At 42.6% G+C, this 23,661-nt stretch overlaps 1 protein-coding gene across 1 annotated transcript in view; it reads right to left on the bottom strand.

Moving 5' to 3' along the window:
- Itga2 (integrin subunit alpha 2) overlaps positions 1-23,661 on the bottom strand; it is an 87,113-nt gene that overhangs the window by 1,346 nt on the left and 62,106 nt on the right. Inside the window, exons 16-29 of the mRNA XM_032898865.1 lie at positions 22,311-22,450; positions 19,655-19,806; positions 17,614-17,724; positions 16,915-16,997; positions 16,365-16,506; positions 14,661-14,753; positions 14,141-14,217; positions 13,970-14,053; positions 10,423-10,525; positions 9,032-9,142; positions 6,978-7,082; positions 5,626-5,739; positions 2,473-2,562; positions 123-239 (exon numbers count right to left, since the gene is read on the bottom strand). Coding sequence (XP_032754756.1) covers positions 123-239; positions 2,473-2,562; positions 5,626-5,739; positions 6,978-7,082; positions 9,032-9,142; positions 10,423-10,525; positions 13,970-14,053; positions 14,141-14,217; positions 14,661-14,753; positions 16,365-16,506; positions 16,915-16,997; positions 17,614-17,724; positions 19,655-19,806; positions 22,311-22,450 — 1,522 coding nt within the window. The remainder of the gene's footprint in view (positions 1-122; positions 240-2,472; positions 2,563-5,625; positions 5,740-6,977; positions 7,083-9,031; positions 9,143-10,422; positions 10,526-13,969; positions 14,054-14,140; positions 14,218-14,660; positions 14,754-16,364; positions 16,507-16,914; positions 16,998-17,613; positions 17,725-19,654; positions 19,807-22,310; positions 22,451-23,661) is intronic.

The following is a 23,661-nucleotide window of genomic DNA, read 5'->3' as shown; positions in this document are numbered from 1 at the left end:
TGCTCACAGCAGTAAAACCCTAACTAAGACAGATACTATGCCATATTTGGGTTGATATTTTGTAAGGAATTCAGAACAGGAGCTTTTGGGGATGTCACACATTAGTCATGAAGTTTACTTACCTTCCACAAGCCTGCAACCATAGCCAACAGCAAAAGGATTCCAGCAATTATGCTTCCTATGATAACTCCTGTGGGTACTTCTGCTTTCTCGGTGGGTTTCATTATCATGAGGGGAATCTACAAATGAACACATGCTCCAAACTGAGTTGTCCATTCATCAGAGAAGCAAAGTGGCCCAGTGCAACTCAGTAATTTATGAATACGATCCACAACTGTCGGGTGGTAATTGTCCTGATGGCATTCACTCCTCAAGCACCACACAGCACACATTGAGAGACCACCTGAAAACTCAGGTAAGCACATTAGTGTCTTAGGGCTATGCTGAGCTGAACAGATGCTTTGTTTAAAGTAGCCCCCCACGCCCCCAGTTTCTGGTACACATTTCTGTGACCAAAGAAAGCACCCTAGGAATGGGGCAAAGCACAGACCCTTCCAACCCTTCCTCCTCTCACTCGATCACATTGCATCAGCTTTTAAAATACTGATTCCAGTCTCATTCAAGTTTGATATAAGACTCTGGAAAAGTAGAGTGGACATCTCGGGGTTGGCCTTTGTAGTGGCCTCCTTGTCCCTGAGCATACTTATGACTCTATGCCCATGTCCCTTGGTGATCTTTGTGGCAGTGGCATACAGTGGCAGCCCCAGGGACTTGAACAGTGATATTTCACATTCTTTTCCTTAGTTGAGAAAAGGATCTTCACAATATAGTCTTGAGGGATTACAGAGCAAAAGGGGACATTAGTTAATCTATTTACTTGATAGTATGTTAAACTTCAATGACAAAAGAACTGCTTTTTAATGAGCCGTGGAGAAAATAAAGAGCCACCCTCAGGGACTGTGTTTCTCCTTGCTTGTATTTGCAAAGCTTAAATGTTCTGAATGAAATTACTATAAATTCATACAGTTCACTGCTCTGTAGTAGCATGGTCCCAAGGCCATATTTCTGAGCTCACGAATCTAGCTCTTGGTTTTCCCTGTACCCTTGAGCACAATACTTCATGTATCAGATTTCGAAGGAGGCCTGGATATCTTCATATAAGGACGTGCCAATGTATGATTTGGATTCCAAGTATTCCTCAGAAGGTTATCCAAATTATTGTTTGGATTACAGAATAATTTCACAGACACACGTAGAGATCAGCCTCTGGTACTAATTAGCATTGCCCATAGAAAAACCAAGAAAAGAAAAATCTGATTCATCAAAATAAAACTTTGGATTTTCAATGAGTATGTTCAAGGGCTGCTTTTCACGAAAGAAAGGCTTTAGCAGAGTTCACCTATCACTTGAATGCTGCATTTTCCTAAACGGGGCTTTGAAGCAGGTATATTGCTTTTTCTCATCGCTGGGTTCACAGCAGTTCCAGCTTAGAGTCTGCACTTTCTTTGTCTCCATTTCTGGCTTTCCATGCCCAGCCTCTGCAGAGAGGGTGTAGGCTTTTGCCAAGGTTCCCAAACCAGAGGCAGAAAAGCAGCCGCTATTGTGTGGATCATTTTTCCTGGGGCAAGAGTTGGACAGCAGTGTTGTGAACTTAGAGTTCATGGGGCCCTTGGCTTTCTAACCATTCTGTAGGATGGAGAACTGGACAGAGGCCAACTGTCCAGCTGGCCTTGGGGGCAGATTCATGAACTGGCTTCCAGTTCTTAAACAAAAGCCTTGGGAGGAAAATGCTCAGGGCTCTGCCAGCAGATTAGCTGGGTATGGAAATCCTGTTGTATCTAAAAATGGCTCATGCTAACCCGAGGCTCACTGCTAAGGAAGGCTGCCTGTGCCAGCCTATGGAACAGAGGGCCTTTGTCTTCTGTAAAGGGACACTTCTCCATAGTGCCCCCCTTTAAATGAAGGGTACATTTGTAGTCCTCTAGAATGCAAGGCAGCGAATGGACATGTTGCTGTCTGGCTAATGAGGGATACTTTTTGAAAAGTTTTAAACATGCCTTATTTACATATAGTTTACAGTGTTTGGGATCCAATTCAGGATTTTAGTCAAGATAACATAGGGCTTATGATTGAGGTTCTGATGGTTTCTCACAGTATGGGAAGAGGGGGTAATTCTGCTTTAGGCATGAAATATCACCATGGTATCCAAATACAAGAGAGGCCCTCTGATTGTTCCTTTTTGTGGGGATCCTTACTTAGAGAAAGCCACCTTTGCAACATGAGAGGCTGGGAGGAAGGCAAGTGTGTCTGGACTTTCTGAGTGTCAGACACCATTGCCAGATCTCAACCTAAGAAAGCCCAGACCTTGAGCATTGTGTTAAGCGCTTTCTACATGCACGCAGATGAGAAGAATGACTGTCCATGATTCGTATAATAGAATGTCTGTCACAGGGAGGGACGCAGCACACTCACCGTGACAGTATTTTCCTCAATCACGAAGATCTGAGGGTTATGCGTATCGATCTCGGCTGCTGCTGTCAGCTGCACAGTCTGGAAAGTTGACTGGAATACAGAATAACATCATTGTACCCTCGCAGCAATAAGCACAGAAACCTGGCCTGTTTAAGATTATTTAGTTCCTGATGGAAAATCACAAGAAGAAAACCCAGGCCTGAAGACTTAGCCTCCTGCATGCTCGAACTCGCTGCACGGACCCATCAGAAGTTGCTGGGCAGCCTTTGAAATATGCAGCGATTGGAGACTGTCTCTGTGAATTCAACCACCTCTAGGGTGACACCACACCTCCTTACAGTTTCCAAATTTGAAAAGGATTCAAACTGAAGGCTTAAAAGACCTGTTTTTAAATGGAAAAGCTGGTCACCAAGACTTTTTTCTTAAATTAATGAAGCTTCTACATCAAAGAAAACTGCACATAACACTCTTCTATCTAGATCTGATCAAGACACATAAAAAATGGAGAAGCAGCCTTTGAGTTTCCTCTTGGGTGCACATGCATAAACTATCACTCTATCTAAGACCATCCCTGAACTTGACAATACATGTTGGCAGCAGAAACCTTGAACCTTCTGACGTGTTATATCACATTAGGAATGATTCCACATGTCCTAATCTGTGTCTTTATCAGATGGTACTGTCTGTGTGGAAAATGTAGAAGAAGGACATATATGTTTGCTGGTACTATGAGTAAGAATATAAAGTAAGTTTACATGTCACCATCAATGTCTCTACAGACAATGAGTCTGCTCAATGTGAACATGGTTCGTGCAAATGCCTTGCTGTTGGCATTTGCTATACAACACAAATTGTGGGCATCATAATTATGTGAAACAGAATCCAGCACTCGGATTTTAGAGCCACCCATATGCTCTGGCTATTAGGACTCCGTCGTTCTGGTTACTAGGGTACAACATCTTCATGAAGTAATTTGCAGACTATGCACAGGAGCCAGCTAGAGAGAATATATTTCCAAAGAGTGAGCGATTTGTTTCCCTTCTGCTGGCCCAGGCTCTGGTTCTTCTTAATTTTCTCAAGAAGGAAGATTGGGTCATCCGTTACTCTAAGCGCTGATCTTTTAAACATTATTAGAGGTGAGACATTAAGAATATTTACACAAGCTGTGTGTTTGGAGAGATGGCTCAGCGGGGTAGAGTTCTTAGGGCTCTTGCAGAGGACCTCAGCCACATTCCCACCTGCACCTCAAATTCTAGAAAACCCAGTTCTCTTTCCTGACCGCCAAAGGTACCTATATGCATGTATTACCTACATAGAAATTCATGCAAGCAGCACACATAAATTAATATATTTTTGTAAAAGTTTTTATGATGGTAGAGATTTAAATGGAAAGTGGTGGCAGTCATGTTATTGTGCTAGGCTGTATCCCCAGTAGACTGTGTGATGAAATAATTGTACTTCCAAAGCTAATAAGGCTGCCCACACAGAGCTGGCTGGCCTTACACATACCCAATGTCCGACAATGCTAACTAGTAGAAGGCATATTTCGCAGAGTCAGGAGAACAAAGTAGCACACTTGCTAGCATCCACCGAGGTTTTCCATGCTAAAGGCAGCCGGTGCTACTGGGAAGCCTGAGCAGTCAGTATGTGATCAGCGCTAGGCTGACGCGCACTGCATCACAGAAAGGAGTAACAGAAGGTGCCCCGTAGCGAGGCCCACGCTGCAAACGAGACCCGCATCTCAGACGGGATTATCGCCGTCTACTCTGCTGTTAAAATAGACAAAAGTAATGCTTCTCAGAGAGTGGGGAGATGTTCTGGGCTTGACACCCAGTAACTTGGAGCAGTGCTTTCTTTGTTTACCAACTATAACTATTGTGGGAAGGATGAGTTCTCCACTGCTTAAGAACTCGGCTCTGAGGGCGCTTCCACAAAGCCCGATGGTGAAAGTGGAGGTAGCTTCAAGAAAACTCCAGAAAGCCCAAATACTTTTCGCAGAGCTGGAGTGATGAGATTTTGATGTGCAAAAGTCAGTTTTCCTTCCCACTTGGCAAAGTTCGTAATGAAAGTGCTTGTTCTTCAGATCTAAGGAGCCAGGAACCAATTGGTAAGGCTGAGCACTGAGCTGCAGCGGCTGAGGGGGCCGGGTCCAACACCATGTGTCACATCTTAGGACACAGAACTGTCCCAGAGGCTTCAGAGCCAATGCAATTGACAAGCAAACAAAAGAAGAGAAGATTTCCAAAAGGAACCCCAATGCCCCCATCTCCCCAACTCCCCAGTTCTGTAATCTTTCCCTAAACTGTCTATTTTCATATTATATCTTTCCTCAATCTCACTGTGTTATGACTCCAGGACGCAGTTAGGAGGGCACTCTCTAATCAACACAGAGAATGGGGAACATTACTGCTTGTAAAATAGTGAAAATCAAAGGAAGAGAATACTTTAAAAAAGATCCACCAAGAGCCACACAGAGCCCGGGAGATTCAGACTAAGAAATTTGTCAGCAATCGGAGCCGGCATCTGAGGAAGGAGTAGCTAGTCATTCAGGCAGCCAGGATCCGGAGGCTGAGGCCCGCCCCTTCTTATGTTGCCTGTATTTACATTATTCCTGCCAGACTAAACTCCCCAATCTCAAACCCTACTCAATAGTGCTATGGTAGACTCATGCCTGCTGTCCAGAGAAACAACACTAATCGTTTTGGTACTTTCTTTTTTCAATGAGATTGAAGCAGCCTAAGAGCTGCACAGTCTCTAGACTTACTCATCAAATTCAAGCTAAACCAGGAAAGCAGAGTGCCTGCCTGTCTTCACAGAGGGAGAAAGACCTTCCTGCTGGAGTTGTCTTCTGCATGGTTGAAGATCAATAACGCACTTAGCTGAGAACCCAAGGACAGAGACAGGGGCATGCCCATCTTGATTCAACTGTGACTGCAAATATAGAACTGCGGGGATATTGGGAGGGAGACCAAGAAGATGTTGTTTGTGGCAGGGACAGCAAAGGCATCTTCGGCACTATTCATGGAGATGACATGAGTGGAGTGCCAGCTAAGAGACAGACCTCTGGATGAGCTCTCCAGATGATTCTGAGCCAAAGCCAGGAAGGGTGAGCATTAGAAAGGTGTGTGAGCTTACTAGCTGGCTTGTACTTACTGCAGCAAAGGTCCTGTTCCAAACCCTGGTAGTCACATTGATAAAGTACTCCGCTTTCATGTGAAGGTCTTTCAGCCAGCAGGAGACGTTACTGCAGGAAGTGGTTTTGCAGTCCTTTCAGGTGTGAGTCAACAGGAGAGAGGTGAGGGGGGAAGGAGAGAGGGGAGGGGGACGGAGAGAGGGAAGGAAGAGAACAGGTGTTACGAATGCTAAGACTTCAGAAAAAGATAAGCTAAATTACAGTGCTAGGAAGGAGCCCTGGAAACAGACTGTCAGGCTCTGTTACAGGGGTTTGCACACTTCCTAAGGCTTCGACCCTTTAACTCAGTTCCTCATGTTGTGCTGACCCCAAACCATAAAATCATTTTATAACTACTTTGTAACTAACTTGCTTCTACTTGAATCATAATGGAAATATCTGTGTTCTGCAATGGTCTTAGGTTATTCCCATGAAAGGGTCATTCAGGCTCAAAGGGGTCACGACTTACAGGTTGGGAACCACTATTGTATTAGTACTTATAACTCTTTTTAAAGAGGTTTTGGTATTGTGTTTCAGAATGTAAAGAGAATTGACAGGTCACCCTCCACACACACACACACACACACACACACACACACACACACTTCACACCACATATAGGGATGGGGAGAACTTCCTTAGACTTTATTGTTATTTACCCAGTGACTGAGTCTTTGCCAAGAACTATGCTACACTAACTCTTCCCCAGAGATTGGGGAACAGGACAGTAAGCACACGGGAGTTCCGTTTTAAAGGTTAGCAGAGCAAGCATTGGTTCTGCTCTGCTCACTGTCCCCTGACCCTTCTGCACTCTCTGCTTTCTCTAGGCCCCATTTCACCTCCGTGTTACACCACACATGTCCTGTTAATGTTGTTAACTGTCGACCTAAACATGACAACATATTTGCTGCTTCCCAAGTCATACTCGCCATTGAAGCCAAAAGAACACTCACTCTATGGGAGGAGGCAAGGAGGGGAAACTTCAGTTGGGGTGTAATATATGAGAAAGGAATATATTCTCGCCCTTCCTAATGCTGCGGCCCTTTCGTACAGTTCCTCATGCTGTGGTGACCCCAAATCTAAAATTATTTTTTGTTGTTACTTCATAACTGTCATTTTCTTACTGTTATGAATCATAATGTAAATACTTGATATTTCTGATGGTCTTAAGCGACCCCCATGACTGGGTAATTTGACCCCCAAATGGGTTGCAACCCACAGGATGAGAAGGCCTGCTCTAGAGTGTTGGCTACTGGGCTAAAGCAAAAGCCACAATTCCAACAAACACCAGATCACTGAAGGCAAACTTGGTGAAACATTGGCCTCTCCTCACCAATTTTTTCATATGCCGGAAGTTTTCACTCTTGAAAGATATGGGTGAGGCCATGTGTGGTAAGTTTAGTGGATTAATTTCTGCTCTGCAGCTGATGTCGCCAGCCTAGAGAGAAGAACACATCAGAGTTGGAAAGCAAAGTGGTTGTTGTCAGGCTTTTCAGTCTGCCAGGAAATCCTGCTGACATGTGGGGTGAGGGAGGGGCCCTTAGGCTCCTTTCTCAGGGGCCTAGTGGCCAAATCTTTTGTTCTTCTGTGAAGACTCAACTATTGCAGTGAGCTGATGTGGCCTGATAAGGCAGGCCAGTTTCTCACAGCCTATCATGATTTCAATGTGGTTTGTACCTCATAGTTCACACATTAAAAGGGTAGCCCTCCCGACCCCCCAGAGCCTAGCAAAATCATCGTCAAAGATACCAGAGAGTCTTCATCTACAGCTGATGGGAACAGATACAGAGTACCATGAACAAATGTTAAAGAACTCTGGGACTCCTGCTCAGGACACGGAGAAAGGATTGGAGGAATTAGAGGGGTCAGGGACATCACAAGAATATGGTCCACAGAATCAACTGTCAGGGACTCATGGGAGATGCAGAGATCAGAGAGCCTATAGTGGTCTGATCTAGGTCCTCTGCAAATATGTTATAGTTGAGTAGATATGGGAATTCTAATAGTGGGAGCAGAGGCTGTTCCTGACTCTGTCTATTTCTGAGACCCTTCTCTTCCTACTTGTTATGCCATGCTTAATTGACGTCATTGAGAGGTCTGCTCTTTTCTGAGGGGAGGCTGATAGGGAGCATGGATCTGGGGGAGTGTGGAGATGGGAGGTGGAGAGGCAAGGAGGGGAAACTGCAGTTGGGGTGTAATATACGAGAAAGGAATACAAAGAAAACATGGGGTCCCCAAGGTGGTAGTGTGGAGAGACTATGAGACCTTTAAGAGTTGGGTCCAAGTAGAACATCTATAGGCCAATTGATTGGAAGGTTGTCTCCAAAAAAGGAGTGCAGAAATCACTTCAGTTTCCTACTTGGCAATGTATTTCCATTTTCCCCTTTCACTCTTATATCAGCTACCACGAGACACTCACTAGAGCTGAAGTGATGCTGGCACTGTATCTCTGAACCTCGGGAACTAGGGGTTAAATAAATCTCTTTATCTGTAAAGTTTACCTAGCCTAAGGCAGTTTAGTGTAGCAATGCAAAATGAACTAATCCTTTGCTGGTATGACATTAGATCAATTTGTAGTAAAAATAGACAGATGGACAGACAGAAGGTAAAAACATCATGATTTAGTATTCTTGTTTCTTGGAACAGTTTAGGACTTTATTTCCTTTAAGTCTCACTATGCACATTGCAGAAACAACACCACTGTAAGACCAGCTAGGGGCATAGCTAAAGGTGAGCCAATGATAGGAGGTTTGACTATGACAGGCACTATCTCTCAGCCAATGATAGGAGGTTTGACTATGACAGGCACTATCTCTCAGCCAATGATAGGAGGTTTGACTATGACAGGCACTATCTCTCAGCCAATGATAGGAGGTTTGACTATGACAGGCACTATCTCTTAGCCCAGGCTGCATGGAAGAAACCCTGTAGCTTGCAAAGAGAAAGACTAGTGCTTTATATTCAGATTCGGGTTTCATTGTCTTGATGTTTCTCTTTAAAAAGTAATCGGGGTGACTTAAATGAATAACTAGGACTGAGCATTACTGGCTGAAAGTCTGAAAGGCTGAAATTGCAGCTCTCTAGACCTACTATGTGTCCACAGTAGCCTGAGTCTCTCACTTCTCAGTTTTGTCTCCTAGCAGGACGCTGACCAAATCAAATCACCTCCTACCTAAAACAGATTGTAGAACGATTTCAACCACCTCTGACTACTTAAAGCAAGTTGTTGGTTTTCTTAAGACATCTGAAGTTTGATGCCAGTTCGTTGGGATCGGGGTTGCATAGGTGGTCTCTATTGTTTTTTTTTTTTAACTTTCAGGTGCAGACACAATCACCTGTAAGTCTTGGGTCGTTTCTGTCTGTGTGGCCAGTTTGTATTGTCCTTACCTGGTCTGTTTGTATCCCGGTCAGATACAGGAGTGGGTTCTTTTCCTTGGTGTACTGAGGAATGTGGATGGTTACTGATGCCATGCTCACCGGAGCACTTCCCGCTGTTATCTGTGTAGAAAATAACATGAGGCACAAAGGCTGTCAGAAAAACCAGCCATGATGCTATCGGTGCTATCCATGATGAGGGGGATGGAGAATAGCAGTGCGGCTTGGGCAGGGAACTGAACCTCCCTAAAGATCAGTTTTTCACCTGAAGATTGAAGACCATCGACAATTCAGTGGCCACGACACGCTCTCATACTATTTGTTCCCATCGGTGGGAATTAGGTTGGTAGTGTGGAAAACACTCGATACAATGCCTCACGCTTACACACTTAATACTGTTGTTTTTCTTCTACGGTGGATTGATTGGAAATCTTTTAAAGCAATGTGGTGGACTTCCTCACTTTCCGAAACACAAAAATCTGGATAACAAATCAAGATTCTTTTCTCATTCAAGACATGAAACTAGACTTCAGAGCTGAAGATGTTCGGGGACTAGCGGAAATGCAGACAGAATGGTTATTGACTCAGAAAGGCGGGTGGGTTTCTGGTTACATTCCAAAGGTTCTATAGCATCTTTTTCTAAATTAGCTCTTCTTAATTTCTCTCTCTCTCTTTCTTAGTGATATTCTGTGGCCCGGACTGGATTTAAACATACGCAATCTCACCTCAGCTTCCCAAATTCTGGGATTCCAGTGTGTTTCTGTGAATTTCTCTAAATAATGGATCCCAATCTTTAGATTAACAGTTACTTACTTATACTGACAGTTATGTTATATTGGATCCACTCAGAGCATTTTATGTTCTACTTAGCATGACCGTACATAAGTCATATGTATCTGTGCCATATTGAAGAACTTTAAAAACAGGACCAGTCTCTGAGCATGAAGCAGTGTCACAGACACTCCTCCACAATAAGACCGTTCTAGAGATGCCTTGTTGGGTAATCATGAGTTTTTGCTTTGAAAATATATCATTTCCCCTTACCTAGGACACACAACTGAACACAGATCCCTCAACTTATCTGTCATCTACCTCAGAGTCCTCAGAGTCTGACACCCAAGCCAGCAACATCCGCAGCATTGCCTGTGCAGCAGCATCTGTAGCATTGTGTGGGCTCCTCAGAATCTCACTTCCAGGCTTGCTGCAGACCTTCTGAGTCAGACACGCCCTCGGGGGTGAGGCCCAGCCATGCATGCCTGTCAACAAGCTCTCCCGGAGTCACTGCACACCACTCAAGACTGACATCACTGGCGCCTTGTAACCTTGTTTTACTCCTTCCTCAGCCTAGACTCTCTCTTTCTTCCTCTTCCTGGTTTGCCGTCCTTTATGACAAGCTTACCAACCTTGAGAGAGAAGATGAATTCAGGACCAATATCTTCAACACTGTTTATGACAGAAGGAGCATTCTCATCCGAAGAGATTTCGTAAAAGTTTATGTTGGTGGATCTGTTGGGGGACAGCAGTGAAGCCGATTATTTTGGTGTTTCAGTTTCTCTTGAATCATCCTATTGATTTTACTGAAGTGTCTTCTAGCTTGGATTATCCCCCAAAACAGCTCACTTTTACTATAAAACACCAAAGGAGCGTTCCACCTTCACACCAGCGTTTTAAGATTCCACATGAGAGACTATGAGAATCTTTCTGCTTGACTGGTGTCTGAGGGGCTAGAAATCACAGTGCTACCTATCCCCAATATGAATGGTACACACCACACATGCCTCGAGCCCCATAAATGTGTAGAATTATTAATTAGTACTATCATAACACAAAAGTGACTGAATAAAGACTCAACACAAAGGTTTTGAAAAAATATTAAAATTGCTTAAAACTCCTTCCTTTCAAATCATACCCCTTCACTGTCTTTCTGAGGAAAGTCTATGTTTATCAGTAGCCAAGTTTCTAATGTAGGCATAACAGTATCATCTTAGAACTGACTGTTGTGTTAGTCTCCAGGCTGCTGTTACACCGGCTTCTGGGTTGGAAAGGTAGGAACTCCATCTTTGGTGGTTGGATTGGATTTGCGAGCCCAGATTTTTCACTTGTAACTGTAGTGGAAAGAGTGCTACTAGCTCCTGCAGTGTGCATGACTAAATGCCTTTCAAACGGGGCATGACTTGATTTTATTAATCTTTCTCTCATTTTTGACCACAACTCTAATAGTTGGCAGTAAGTTAAGGGTTGATCAAATTTGTTTCCATTGTTGCAGGACCAGTCTTAAAATCCAAAACTTTCATTGTGATTGACCACACAGTTTAGGGTCCCTCACAATGCCTGCAAGCACAGAAATGCCCAGGCCAGAGGATTCCCCAGGAGACTTGCACTGTGTGGAGCGTGAAGCCAGAGTAGGATTCTGAAAAGCACTGTGCATTTCCTTCCATATATTCCCAGGGGACAGCTATAGTTTATCTAAATTATAGAATGTTCCATTCATTTCCTAAAAGAATGGACTAGACATTTTCTGAGACAATGTTTTTTTATCTTCTGGGCACCCCCTTCTCTCCCTCTCTCCCTCCTGCATCTCTTTGACTGCCCCATCCCTCTCCCTTTTTAAAGAATGTTCTTCCAGATTTTCAGAAGGAAAACCTGTCACATAAGAGTTGAATATATGTGGGTATTTGTCAAGGTTTTGTTGCCTATAGGAGGAAATAGTGATGTGTCAGCCTTGTATGGAAAATGGGAAAACGGACTAGGGTTTAAAACAGAAAACCCAGCTATGATATTCTCTTTGCTTTCCAGATGTTTATGTAAGCCCCTAAACAGAGCCAGCCCCTAAATTGATGGATGTGGTCTGTCTTTTTTGTATTTTAAGTCGATCTGACACTTTGCTACTTTATGAAAGTTTTCCGTGCATTCCTTATGGGTTACAGTAGTAGTGATCTAAATTGAAGAGGGTCCTGTTCAAAATAATTCTACTTGTATTTATTATATGCACAGACTATAAAGGAATTTATGCAGTATTACAGTAGCTGCTAAGGGTAGTACTTTCCTCAGAAGTTTATAAAATATTAAAGCCTTTTTTTTTGTTACAATATTGGTTTTGATGGTTACACAAACAGAAGTATAAACAACCAAATATGTAATTAATACTGAAGTGAGTATTGAATTATGCCTCGCCAGAAATGGAATAAATTAGATATGTATATCCTGATATGAAAATCACATAAAGATAAGAAAGAGTGTTTTAGCATTCCCTTTGAGTGAGTAAAATGAGAATGTGTGTGTACGTAGATAACCTTGTAGATGAATGAACTGCTTCTATGAAAGAGTCTAAAATAGCCTTGTTAAGCATTTGTGGGGGCTGTCACCAAGGGCGTAGACAATGCTAATCTCATTTTTCATTTTGAGTCTTACTGTAATGTTTGCATTTTACAAATATACATATGTAATGCTTTTAAAAAAAAAAGAGAGAGAGAAGCTTGTAGGAAATCATTTGGGTGTAGGATCAAATCACTCATTTAAAATTCTCCACCATGAAAATTTTGAATATCTACCTTAACCTTTTAAGCACATACTATAGATTCTAGTACTAGAGTACATTAGAATAAACTTGCAATCACAAACATACATAGCTAAGATGCCAATAAAAGTAAAGTCTTATTTGAATCCTTTATTTCATGCTAACATAGGTGAAAACACGTTCTACCAAACGTGTTTAAGAGAATGCAGAATCGAATACATTGGGAGGAAAAGGTCAAGTGAAATGGTGACTCACACCAAGGTGGCTTTGTTATCAATTGCTTTTTTTTTTTTTTTTTTTTTTTTAGCAACAAGACTTTTTTTTTTTTAAACCATAGCTACTGACACACTTCTGAGGGCTGGATAGCATGGGCCACATTTTGTTCTGACTTATGCCTTTGTGACTCACTTGATACAAATGTGTTGTTTTTACCTTTGCTCCTATGTCTCAAGCTTAGAACAGGATCCACACAGTCCTTTTCAATTTTGTTTTGGGATTTATTGCCTGAGATGTATGCTTCATGCTTTCCTGGGCTGGATGGGCAAGGCACGAGTCAGAGAATGTAGCTGCTCCTAGATTTATTGGGAAATCGGTATTGTGCTTTCTAGGGGTCTTTGGTATACAGGAGGAAGTGGCCTTAGTTCGCAGAGTGAACTTAGATAGGATTTGCCTATAGCACCTATAGGATTTGTATGTTACCCATTTCCCAAGACACCTGCTCCTTGAGACAACTGAAGCTAATTGGTGTCTAGTCGTTACACTTTAACCGCTGTCCTCAGGCTGACCTGTGTTTGGAAGATAAGGAAAAGGAAGAAAGCCCTTCCTCATGGATGGCTGCCTTTGGAAAAATCCCTCATTTCTTCCTGGTTGGAAGAAAACCATCATTCAGTCATGTCTGGGGTTTTCCATTAAGGAGCTAGACGTAGTGCAGTTTCCGTATTAGCTTACTTGGCCCATGACTCCATTTTATATTTGTCACGCTCTTTCAGTGTCTAAGGTATGGTGCTGGGGACTTCCATGCCCAAGAACAGGCATATTGCTTGACATCCAGGATGCATATTATGAACAGGGCAGTGAGAAATGGTGGCAATTGTCAAGGCCCCCAAGAATATGATTCGGTGTGTAAGGATAGAGGAGGTTTTGTTGTTGTTTGTTTGTTTGTTGACAGAGGCATCGCACCACCTTTCGGGGGTGTTGACATGTAACAGGGGACAAAAACACCTTTCCTCTTCAATTCTGGTACTGTAGACCTCAAAGGTCGAAGTGTTCCTAGGCAACAGTTTATCTGCATGTTTCTAATCTAGTTGACTGGTGGGAAATAAACTCCTAATCTAAGACTCAATAGAGGGCTGAAGTCATGAGCTCGATGACTTATGCACCAAGATGCTGTCAGGGGTAAAAAGCCGCCCACCCAAGTAGCAGGCTTCTCCTACCTGGTTAAGTGAAGTTCAGCGTCATACAGGAGAGGAACTATGAGGCTGACCGAATTGTCTGCTTTGTTTGTTTCTTGGCTCTCACTGTTAAAACAAATATTAGACATGACTTGAAGAGAAATCTCATAAAAGCTACTGACCGTGTGAGTTTATGACTAAATTGTGTCTTACCTGAAGGCTTGGAAATTGATGGCCGCCTGATTCTGGAGGTTCTGAAGATTGAAGTCGAAGTTAATGGTAAAAGTCACCTACACACAACAGTAAAATCCATCAGTCCGTGATGCTCTAGGCCAGGGAAGTGTTCTCTAGCAAGATGGACCCGTTCCTGTGGAATTCTGAATTTGTAGACCGGGTCTCCCCACCATGCTTTAGCGTGTTCATGTGAGAACAGAGCTTAACTTCTCCCAGAAACACACACCATGGAGCTACGTTGTCAGAACTGAAACTTACTTACAGTGCTTTGACCAATGTTGGTCAGCATAGCCACACAAAAGAACATTCTATGTTGTTTGTGCACGTGGAAAAAGGTACTTGGAGGAACTGCTACCTTTGCTAACCATTTAAGCCCAGCAACCTCTGTGAGGACACCCTGTCTGGGTATGTAGCTGCTTTGTCATGTCTGTGAAATGAGGTCTGGGGAAGACAGTGCTCTCAGCTGTGGAGGGCATGGGCCGGAGGATGCAAACTGTACCTGCTGTTCACTCTTTAAGGCAGGGTATCCCACGTCACAGGTAACAGATTTCTGTGATGAACCAACCTGGCATGTTACTTCTGTTCCATCGACCTGAACAGGACCAAAGAAATAACAATTAAGTGTGGCATATGTATGTGGAGTGTGCATATATGTGTGCTGTGTATATGTATTGTGTGTATGTGCATATATGTGTGTATGTGTGTATGTGTGTGATGTGTATGTATGTGTATATGTATGTGCATATATATCTGTGGTGTGTATATGTATGGTGTGTGGGAATATGTGTGTGTATGTGCATATATATGTGTGAGATGCATATATGCATATATATGTGAGGTATATGTGTATGTGTGCATGTATATATGTGTATGTGTATGTATGTACGCTGTGTGTGTATATATGTGTGTATGTGTGTGCATACCCACACTTAAAAGTGTACAAGGACATCTTAGCTATTTTATTTAAATAGTTTATTGTTCTCAAAGACTTGAATATCTTATGGTATCCAAGTGGTTAGCATGCATTTGTATTGCCAACTCTAAAGATATACTCAAGAAGCCAAAGGATTGGCAAAGTGTACACTACAATAGAGATCACCTTTTGTAGTTCAGGAGCACAAATACCTCTAATATAATATTCAGAAGCCTTATCTTTAGTAGTACCTTCTCCTTAATATTTTTTAAATGCGTATTTTAGAAGAAGAAAAATACATGTCGGTGTTTGTATTTTATTTATTTATATCTTGTGGGATATTTTTGTTGTTGTTCTTTTTGTCGGTTTGTTTTCTCGAGACAGGGTTTCTCTATGTAGCCCTGACTGTGTCAGAACTCACACTACAGACCAGGCTGGCCTGGACCTCAAAGATCCACTGCTCCTGTCTCCTGAGTGTGGGGATTAAAGTGCCCACCTCCACTGCCCAGTGGCGTTTGAATTATAAAAAAACAGACTTTGCCAGTTTTCCTTTCTTCATTTTGTCTTTAATGTAAGAGGTGCTATGGGAGCAGGCCATTTAAAGACGAGGTCAATATTAAGTTTAGATTTCTAAATCTATAAAAGTTCACATTAACGTGAAATAGGAAGAAACTTTTTTAATAACATTTAATCAACAGTCACTTGGAAAATAGCTTTTTTTTTTTTTTTTTCTTTCTCTTCATGCCATGAGAGCAGAGGGCTTTCGGTAAAGCTTATTACTGGTTTAGTGATCAGGTCAACTTGATAGAATGGGTTCACGCGAACGCGTCATTCTGGCAGCAGCATCTGCAACAGCATCTGCAAATCTAGGGCTAAGCTGAAGGTCTCAGTGTCACTGAGCAAGTGCACATCTGTCTAGCACCAGGACAGGCAGCTTCCTCACACAGATGGCTGGAAAAGCTATGAGCTACTGCGGCCAAGGCCTGGGGTAAAGGAAAAAGTGACCCTCGCTGAATCAGAGCCGCCCTAGATTCTAGATTCAGAGCCAGGCTGAGTTCTCTGGAGGCTTAACTAACTGGAAGCCACGTGGTAGGACTGAGCATGCTCGGGGTCAACGCTGTTTTTTTTTTTTTTTTAATTTTATTTTCCCCTCAGACGACTTTGAGGACTTAGGGTGAGTATCAGAGACAACGATTGTCAGGGAGGAAGGAGGGGAGAAATGCTGTGCTGGCTTGGGAGGCGGGGCGTGAGGGTGTGTGCGTGCCTTGGGGCGGGGTTGTCATCACGTACCGGCATGGAGAAAGAGGCAAAAAACAAGTTCTCAGAAAACTCAGCCAGGACTGCAGTGTTGTACGCGCTTTCCCCTCTGTTTTTCAGTGTGACTGAAAATGTTAACCTCTTGTTTTGGTTACTGACAATAAAGGGCTGATTTCTGTGAAAACAAGAAAGAGAGAAAGATAAAGCCGCTGAGGTTAAAACGGCCCCACTATTCAAAAACTTCACTGATTGAAGAAATTCTTTGCATTTGAGCGAAGATTACTTAACAACGAAAGATTTTCTTCACAGTAACCGGAGCAGGCAAGTAAGCAAATGTTGCTGGATCGCATTCTTTGTAGCTTCTGATTACACTGCAGGAAACTCCGCAAACCCAGGAAGTTACCATTTGTCAGGGCTTTACTCTTAGGGGAGTGGCAGAAACTGGAATTCGGTTTTGCACAGTCTTAACTACATTCAGAGCATTTCTTCTTTAGAAAAGAAATTCAAAGTTTTATTCTGAGTGGAGAGGTGTAGTGTGCCCGCTATCCCTGTATCTTGCACAGAAATGTGAAGTCAAACATACCTAAGGGCTGGTAGCTGTTGGACATCCAGGATCAGGTCAGAGATGCAAATTCCATCACTACCACACTCCTTATAGAAAGGGATCTACAACAAAGGAAAAATGCATCATCCTCTTGGCTGCCCTTAGGTTAAAAACAAAGATTGTATACACTATTAGTCCATGTATATAAAGGCCAAAACTAAGGGAAACTGAACGAAGTTTTAGGAACTCGTACATGGCTACGTAATCATAAAGAAAAGAATACTGGAAAAATACAAAATTCAAGGTAATAGTTTTCTTTAGGGGATTCTAAAGTAAAATTCTCATAAGAGAAAGAAGGAAAGAGAGAGATAGAAGGAGAGGGAGGAGGAGAGGGAGGGGGAGGGGAAGGGAGAGGGAGGGAGAGGGAGGAAGAGAGAGAGAGATGAATAACTTCACAGGCATCTGACTTTTTAAGTGGATGGTGAGCATGAGCAACTTGGCCTGTTTCGTTATTGACTTCTTCAAGAAGCATTTGTTGAGCTCCCCTGGTAACTTGGCACTGCTCTTGGGGCCAGGAAGAGAGTGGAGAAGAAGCGATCTCTGCTTTGTGGAATTGGTATGTCATGAAGCGTGCGCCTCAGTTCATTTAGGCCGCGTCCGTCCTTAACATCTCTAACACCACAGGGACTGTGGAAGCTGTTAGCCAGCCTCCACTTGGGAAGGGCTAGCCACACTCACACTGAAGACTTTGACAGTTTCTGAATAGGCTTCAAGGGCAGGGCTAGTGCCTGGCTTTTCCAAACTGATGTCCACACGCAGATCCAAAGGGTTGACAACATCAGAGGGCTTCTAAATCCAGGAGAGAGATTGATTACTTAGTCATAGTAACTTGTAAATAAAGTCTACAATGTGCTTACAATTAAGAGGACCATCGGTTTCAGAGAGTCATCTCTTTCTGAATGACGAAGACGTCCTCTTTGGTGCCACTTCTGTAGTTAGCCTCAAAACTCAGAAACCTAAGGTGACTCAATTACAGTAAAATCGGAAGCAGCAATTCCTACTGGAATGGTAAATAATCCCATTGTTTACACACAAGCGATTATAAATATTTAGTTTTCATTGTCAACGGATGCCTATATCAGTGCCCATCTTGGGTGGCCTTGCTTCTCATCCCTAGTATCATCATTCCAGTCTTGATTCCACAGAAATCTGTAATTACATCAATAATTTGATCCCCTTCTAAACAAGGTCAGAGAAGAATGAAAGCCAAGTTTCCTCACTGCCTCCTCTTCTCCCTCCCTCCGTTCCTCTTCTACACTTCATCCCCTGTTCCTCTTCTCTCCTTGCCCCTTCTCTTTCCTTGTGTGTGGTGTGTATGTATGTATGTTGTGTTGTGTGTGTGTTGTATATGTTTTGTGTGTGTTGTATATGTTTTGTGTGTGTTGTATGTACACATGTGTATGTATGATGTATATATATATGAGGGGGTGTATGGTGTATATATGTGTGTGTGTATGGTGTATATATATGTGTGTGTGTGTGTGTGTGTGTGTGCGTGTACATGCCCACATGCATGTATACATGTTCCTGTGTGGAGACCAGAGTTCTACCCAGTTTTTATTCGCAGTTGCTAAGGGGGAAGGAGATGTTTCATATAACTTAAAATAACTTTCTGGCTGGAAAGTTTCTCCCAAGAAGCATTTTTCCTACATTAAAGATTTCCAAAGTCTGTGTGAACTCTAGCAATTATGGCCAATATTAGAATAAGCAATCTTTACTACACAGTCTGCAGTCATTCACCATTACAGCAGTTCTCAACCTTTGAGTCACCACCCCTGGGGGTCGCATATCGGATACTTACATTACTATTCATAGTTAGCACGGTTATAGTTATGAAGTAACAATGAAATAATGTCATAGTTGGGGGTCATCACAACATGAGGAAGTGGGTTAAAGGGTCGCAACATTAGGAAGGTTGAGAACCACTGACCTAGTGCAAAGCAATACTAGAAACCACAGTTGAGATTTTTATTCTCAGGAGCTTAAAATGAATATAACTTTTACCTGATGGAAAAGATATCAAAATAAAATTGCAAATGGTAAGTTCACCTTGTTAGTCATTTAAGAAACACTGTCTTTCCCTTAAAATATTGAATTATTCTACTTATTTTCTTTATTTAGTGTGTGTGTGTGTGTGTGTGTGTGTGTGTGTGTGTGTGGTTTGCCTGCACATGTGCATGTGTGTGCTGTATGTGCACATATGTGTGGAGGCCAGAGGAGAAAAATCAGGTCTTCTGCTTCATCATATTCGACATTTTCCCCCTTGAGACAAAGCATCTTGATGATCCTGGAATATGGCTGGCATCGGCAGGGCCAGCCCCAGAAATCATCTTGCCTCACTGTTCAGAGCGCTCAGGTTATAGGCACGCAGATAGCCACCTTTGGCTTTTTACAGAGGTGCTGGAGAGATCCCACTGCTTATGCTGCAGGTGCTCTTACCTGCTCAGCCATCCCTCTAGCTCCAAGCCTTTCGCTTCTTTAACAATCTCTCAGTCCCTTTAGTTGCAATTCCTAGTGAATCATCACGTCACCAACACACATAAAATCAGAATGTGACCTTAAGTATTAGCATAATAGAAATGTGCTTTCTATTCACAGAGTTAAACAAGACATAAGGTCATTAGAAAGACAAACACCTTTTAACATATAACTTCCATTTTAGACACCCTGTATTCATTAGTCTTTTAGAAGAAAAGTGGTGGGAACCCCGAAACCTCACCTGTATACTAATGTGGTACTCAGAACAGTTCTCCACTTCACTTACAACCATAGTCTTCTGCAAGAATCGCTCACTATTTTCTCTAAACATCCCCCTGGAGGTTACTCTGGATGAATATTGGTCAGCATCAAGTGTCATGTTAAACAGGATGGCTGTGGTGAAATCACAAACAAATGTGTCAAGTGTGCTCTTGAAGAAGAAAACAACCTTGTTTTGTTGTATCTGGAGGAAGCCCTTGATATCAAGAAGATGCAAAAACTATCTTTACATTGGTGGTTTATGTACAGAGCAAGACCCTATTTTGTGGGATTTGGTCTAAGTGACTGTGAAAACACACACACACACACACACACACACACACACACACACACACACACACACAAAGCTAGCCAGAGAAACACGTCTTGTAACAATGAAACCCAACAACTATTGGGCTATTGGGCTTGCCCTGGGAAATCTATTGGATAAACTTTAGTAAATTGATCTCATTCCTTTCCATTAGTTTGATCTTCCATAACAGAGCACACAGAGGGAGCACACACAAGGACTATTCGTTATACAGTGAAATTCCAGTTGAACACATCCCCATATGCTACCCACCTCTACAATAAACCTGGACCCTGGATACTCTGATGCTAATTTTGAGATAATGAACTAGATTAAATGAGGCAGAATAGTTGGCCTGGGTTCACTCAGCTTGGACAAGGTCAGAAACAAAACTTAAGTAACTGAAATGAAAGCTCATGTTCTATTTCCATGCCGTTCCAAGGACTAGGTGTTACCGTAAGAATTAAGTGTGATCATCGAAGAGAACATGCACCCTGCCTGACATAGTCTAGATGCTTACGTGGAGAAGAACACGCAACATTGCAGCACAAGGTCTGAGTCAGACATTCTTAGACTGGGCAGCAATTTCACACTTTATGTCCTTGACTTGAGCACTCTCCCAACACTCTTTGGATCTCTGTTTCTTTGGTCGTCAGGACTCATTAATAAAAACTCAGGGGAGTAGAAACGAAAAACTACTATGTGATAAAAAATGCTGACAGTAACTAAAATCCAAATAATCAGACCAGCTGCCTTTAGAAGAATCCATTGGCCACTCCTAAATTCAGAGCTTTCCCTACTGCTTAGAGCAGTGGCCTTGTGGGGAATTACTTTACCAGATTTATTCAGTATTTTAAAGTTGAATATACTTCCTAAGACAATATATCAGTTACTTTTAATGTATCTATTAAAGAAACTAGAATATTTCTGTGCTTTGGTGACTTCACAAGACCAATAAACTTGTGAAACCATGAAGCACTTGGATGGATAGACTAAAGGTAACTGACGAAAAGCACAGGAAGGGGAAACTAACAGTGGTGACTAGGGAGCTGTAAAAAGGATGAAGTTAGAAACAACCCATATTTTTTTCAAATAGCTCGATGAAATAGATGAATAATTTTGTAGATTATCCAGTTTTAAAGATGGAATTTATTTCTTATGCGCTGTCATTGCCAAGCAACGGAGTGAAAAATTATGACCAACTCAACAGTGTGGATCTGAAACACAGCAGGAGAGAGTCGAAGAGAAAGGTTCCCAAGTCTTCACCAGCCAATCCAAGCAATGGAATGCTCTGAAAGTACAGGTTTGTCAGCGTTCGCCAGCACAGTATTGGACGAGCATTCAAAATGTGGAAGATCCACATTCATGCTTTATGGCCAAGATAGCCCGACAGCCAGCCACGTCTGCCAGAGAGTTACCTTTTCCGTCTTTTATGCAGACTAAAATTCTTTAGATGGTCATGGGTTTTGACTTATTTGTGATGGCTAACTCAGGTGTGTACTCCAAGACACACAGGTATCACACAAACGACTGACCTGATTGCTTTCAGCCTTTTAGTTAATTTTCTTGCAATTAAATGAAGTACCACTAGGAACTCAGAGATCGGAAATATAGAGCCAGAATCTTATGGAGGAGAGATTGGACTCCATCGGCCAGGAAGAAGGGGAAATATATAGGTTTTAATGTAGTGCTGCTTGGCTTGCTGTCTGCAGAGGATGCTGGGAGAACAGAGGTGGTTGGCTGGTTGGAAAAGGCTTCCAAGAGGATGCAGCATGTCAGCCAGGTGCCACACAATGATCTGGCCGCTTGGGGGACAGAGGATGACAGTTCCTATGCTTTCTCCCGTCTGATGGGACACACTCAGACTCATACCATAGAAATGGCAAAGCAATGGAGCAGATTGTATATTCTTTTCTGCCTTTCTAACTTTTTCCTCCAGAACAGGAATAACATTCAGTGTTCTACGAAGGACACCTACACAGGAAATGGCTAGACAGTAAGCAACACGTTTACTTTGAACTTTGTGGCATAAGAAATCTCTGTGTGCTAAAGATCTACAGCAGGGATCTGTGGGTACTAGAGACTCAATGGCAGAGCTCATAAGTATACCACAGTGACCACAGTGTTCTACAGTAGAATGCTAGAATCTAGACCTGAGCATGCTCTAAACAACCTCCCATGCGGAATGAACGACTCTTAGATACCGAATGCATGGCATTTAAGCGTGCCCAGGAGAGATCCCTGTGTCTTCTGGTCTGCAAACCAAAACTTCTATCTGAAGCTATTGAGGCAAACCAATCACTGTACAGGCTATTTCAGGTCCACCTACCCACTTGGTGGTTTTGCCCAGGAGGTCTAAACTTTGCTCTGAAGCAGAGTTTGAGGGTTATCTTAGCTTCCTTGTTGAGCAATATGATTTTGTCTGGAGTGAACGAGGCTTCTATGGCCACATCTGCAATGCTTTGTGACCTGAAAGACAAAAGGAAACAGATGCGCATTATTGTCCAGTATACATAGTACACTCTACATAGAGGACCTGGGGTCAGCATTGATGAGTTTTTCTATTTTCTTAGCGTTTGAGAGCAGTGGTTCCTGTTCAAAAGCAAAATATGTCAGCAGGGTGAATAGATTTTGGTTGGTAACTGTGTAGCGCACAGAATGAATCTGTCTGTCCGTCCATATGTCTGTCTGTCCATCTGTCTATCTACCCACCTGTCTTCATAACACTTGAACCTACACAGAATAGAAGCCTGATCTATTCTATGTAGATCTGTGCAGATCATACATTAAGTCCTGACCTCTCTATGCCTTCCCTGCTGGGGTCAGTGTTATTCTCAGTCCTTGAAATGGAGGGAGAGAGAAGGGAGGAAGTTGGAGGTGGCAGAACTGATGAGTATTGCCCTGACCTGTGCCTTGTTATCTCCATGGTTGGCATCACTGATTCATGATGGTGACAAGTAGTATGATGGTAGATTATGGCTGAGGAGTCCATCACAGAGTTTTCTACTCTGGTGTGGCCCTTTGTATACCCAAGCCACAGTCTTATCTGCTCTTTCAACATTGGTGTAAAAGAATACTGATTCCATTTTATTAATGAAAATATCTGAGACAAGGGTACTTGGAGGCTTGCCACGTCACTGGGTGCTTGTCAGTGAGGAAATGGAACCTACAGTCTGAATCCTTCCATTACTAGAATGTGAACTTCACGACAGTGACCCCTGTGTAACCTTCAACTATTCATAAGGCAGCAAGCAAGGATTACTGACTTCACCATTTTGAAAAGCACCATGAATAGACCCAAAGAGCATGTCTTTTTATCCTCTGGCATCACTGGGAAGACAATTTTAGAAGTTACTATGTGTCTGTGATTTCTCTTACTAACCAACCGCGGCATAAGAAGTATTCGAGTTTACAACCTAAAGGGCTTAATTGTAGACCAATCATTTGAGGGACTAAGGAACATTCTGATACAAATGACATTGCACGTTTTGTAAATTTTTTACACATTATTCTCGGAGTTATACAGAAAGAGCAGTTCGGCACTTTGTGACCACAGGACATTAGCTTAGCAGGAGCGGTCATCTCAGCACATTCACTTGCTTCCGTGTGTGTTGGCTTTTCTGAAGGAGGAAATCCACCTTTTAAAACAGAAGCTGGATCAAGTCACTGACTAAACTATA

The sequence above is a fragment of the Rattus rattus genome, chromosome 3 (assembly GCF_011064425.1).
Source record: "Rattus rattus isolate New Zealand chromosome 3, Rrattus_CSIRO_v1, whole genome shotgun sequence".
Classification (NCBI taxonomy): domain Eukaryota; kingdom Metazoa; phylum Chordata; class Mammalia; order Rodentia; family Muridae; genus Rattus; species Rattus rattus.
The sequence above is the reverse complement of the archived record's forward strand: the minus strand, read 5'-3'. Positions and strand labels throughout refer to the sequence as shown.